General features: G+C 46.1%; 1 protein-coding gene across 3 annotated transcripts in view; it reads left to right on the top strand.

Annotated features, from left to right (window-relative positions):
* The first annotated feature begins 32 nt into the window (after positions 1 to 32).
* PARPBP (PARP1 binding protein) overlaps positions 33 to 2,148 on the top strand; it is a 51,505-nt gene continuing 49,389 nt past the window's right edge. The window contains exons 1-2 of one of the 3 annotated variants that reach the window (XM_069807461.1): positions 33 to 129; positions 1,510 to 1,662. In XM_069807461.1, the coding sequence (XP_069663562.1) occupies positions 1,513 to 1,662 (150 nt within the window). In that variant the 5' untranslated portion in view covers positions 33 to 129; positions 1,510 to 1,512. Of the gene's footprint in view, positions 130 to 331; positions 605 to 1,509; positions 1,663 to 2,148 lie in introns of those variants that run through there. The other 2 variants (XM_069807459.1, XM_069807462.1) reach the window with 2 other exon arrangements.

Here is a 2,148-nt window from a genome sequence, read left to right as displayed (position 1 = left end):
TCCGGGTCAACGGCTCCCGCTCTCTCATTGGGCACCTGCGGAGGATTTAAATTTAAACCGCCGCTGAGGGCACTTGCGCGTTCTAACCGTCCCGCTGCGCGAGCGGCTCTCGCCTTCCCGCCCGCGCAGGTAGCGCCGCAAGAAAAGCGGGAGCGGTTCAGCCGCGCCGCGGGTGGGGTGTAAGGGCCGCGGTCCGCCTCAGGGGGAGGCGGGGGTGCCGCGGGTTCGCGTCCCGCCTGAGGCGGGGGAGCTGCGCCAGGCTGGACCCTGGGGAGGGAGGACGGGACGGGGCCCTGAGGCGGCCGCAGCCGGGGGTTTTCAGCTGGGGGAGCGGGGGCGGTAACGGTAGTGTCGGCTCGTGGGGTTTCGGGCTTGTTTCGCAGGCTTTTTGGCTTGCTCGGGCTGTTTCTGCTCCGAGTGACAGGTCTTGTCCCTTGGAAACCCCTCAGAGTGGGGTGAGAGAGGGAAGTGTCTCCGGAGAGATTTCTGTCAGCCCCGCGCTGACTTGCACCTGCCTACCTGTTTCACCCTCTGTGGCCCGCATGCCTCGTTCATGTCAACGTAAGATAATAAAGTAGGCAGTCCCCTTCAAACGTTCTGGAGCGTAAGTAATTGCAGTTGCTGTTGCAGTCTTGCTTGTTATCTGATGTCTCCTGTTTCCCGTGTCCCTCTCCTACATTTCATCATTTCTCCTGGTCATACCAATCACCAAAAAAACTGCTGTGGACTGTGCCTTAGCTAGGTGAAATAAGGGGAAAGGTTGGTTTTGTGTTCTGAAAGTGAGTGGTATGGGTATTGCTCCTGTACTGTCACTGCAGTGTTAGGGAGCTATGTTTCAGTAAAGAACAAGTTTAAAGAGGGCAAATTTTTCAAAGAGTCTCATGTACCTGTGTCTTGACAAATGCAAAAAGGTGAAAAAGCCTGGAGCGTGAAGCAGTCAAATTCAAAACTGATACTGAAACTCATTGCCAAAGGAAGTAGGGGAGATAATGACTTATCAAATGAAAAAAAGAAAAAATACTATATAGGTAACAAAAGCATTTAGAGATGTCTTTGTTAGTAAGTCTTAGAAATATTAAATCTCTTGTTTCCAGGTTTGAAACGTTCTGATAGGCACTGGCCTGAATGTATAGAGAATACGGATAGTATAGAAGACACTCTCTGGGGCATTCAGACTGGCTGCTTTCAGAGACAAAAGACTGTCATATTTGCGATAATGTTTATTCTTTTATGTTGGCATCAGTACAAGGAAAATAAGGGGTTTTCATGGAGACGTCATACGTAAGCACTTTTAACCCATTATCTTCATAGTTGCTCTGTCATAGCTGAGGCGAGTCTTACTAGACTTTTGGTTTAGTGAGAAGATTTTATTCTAGGAACTTGATCTGCAAGAAGATACAACAAGATTTGCACAGCTTATGCTGTGGTGGAAGGTGAAGTCGTGCATAGGCCTCTTGCATAGTAATATTAATTTTTATTTCTCTTAATTATTTCTATCTTCTACTCTAGACAATGAGTGCTTTCCAGCAAAAGATTTTAAACTCAATCAAGTGTTTCAGAAGACAATGGCCTTTATTTTCAAACTCTGAAAGGACTACTGTATGTGGAGCAGACTGCATGCTGATGGCATTACAACTGTCAATGGCTGAAGTCAATAAAGAGGTTAGCATTCTTTCAGTATGTTCTTGGTACTCAGTACATCTCAAACGTGGTTCACTTACTGCGTTTTTTGCTTAGACACCTACCTGAAATGGCCATTTTGGTCACTTCATTGTTGTTTTAACTGAGGGACAGATGCAGCGAAGCACTAAAATTAGTATGATTAAGCATACTGTTGAATCAGGGCTTAGAAAAAGAACCGCAAGACAGATGGGAGGATGGAAATGTTTTAAGTGTATATCTGAGTACAGTATTTTTGCTGCCATATACTGGGGAATGCTTTAGATACTAGTAGTATGAACTCTGTTTCTTTGGTGAAAACTGGAAAACTTGCTACAGTTGCAAAATTACTGGTTGCATGTATTCTGAGGTCTGACTCAAATAGAAGGACCTCAGCTGAAGAAGTTTAAAGACATGAAGCGGGGACTGGTATGTAAATCAAAGAGCAGGCTGTGGATGAAAATGAGGAGTCTAGCTGTGAAAGAGGAG

Source organism: Haliaeetus albicilla, chromosome 19, assembly GCF_947461875.1.
Source record: "Haliaeetus albicilla chromosome 19, bHalAlb1.1, whole genome shotgun sequence".
NCBI lineage: Eukaryota > Metazoa > Chordata > Aves > Accipitriformes > Accipitridae > Haliaeetus > Haliaeetus albicilla.
Note: the sequence above shows the minus strand (reverse complement) of the source record. Positions and strands in the feature narration are given on the sequence as shown.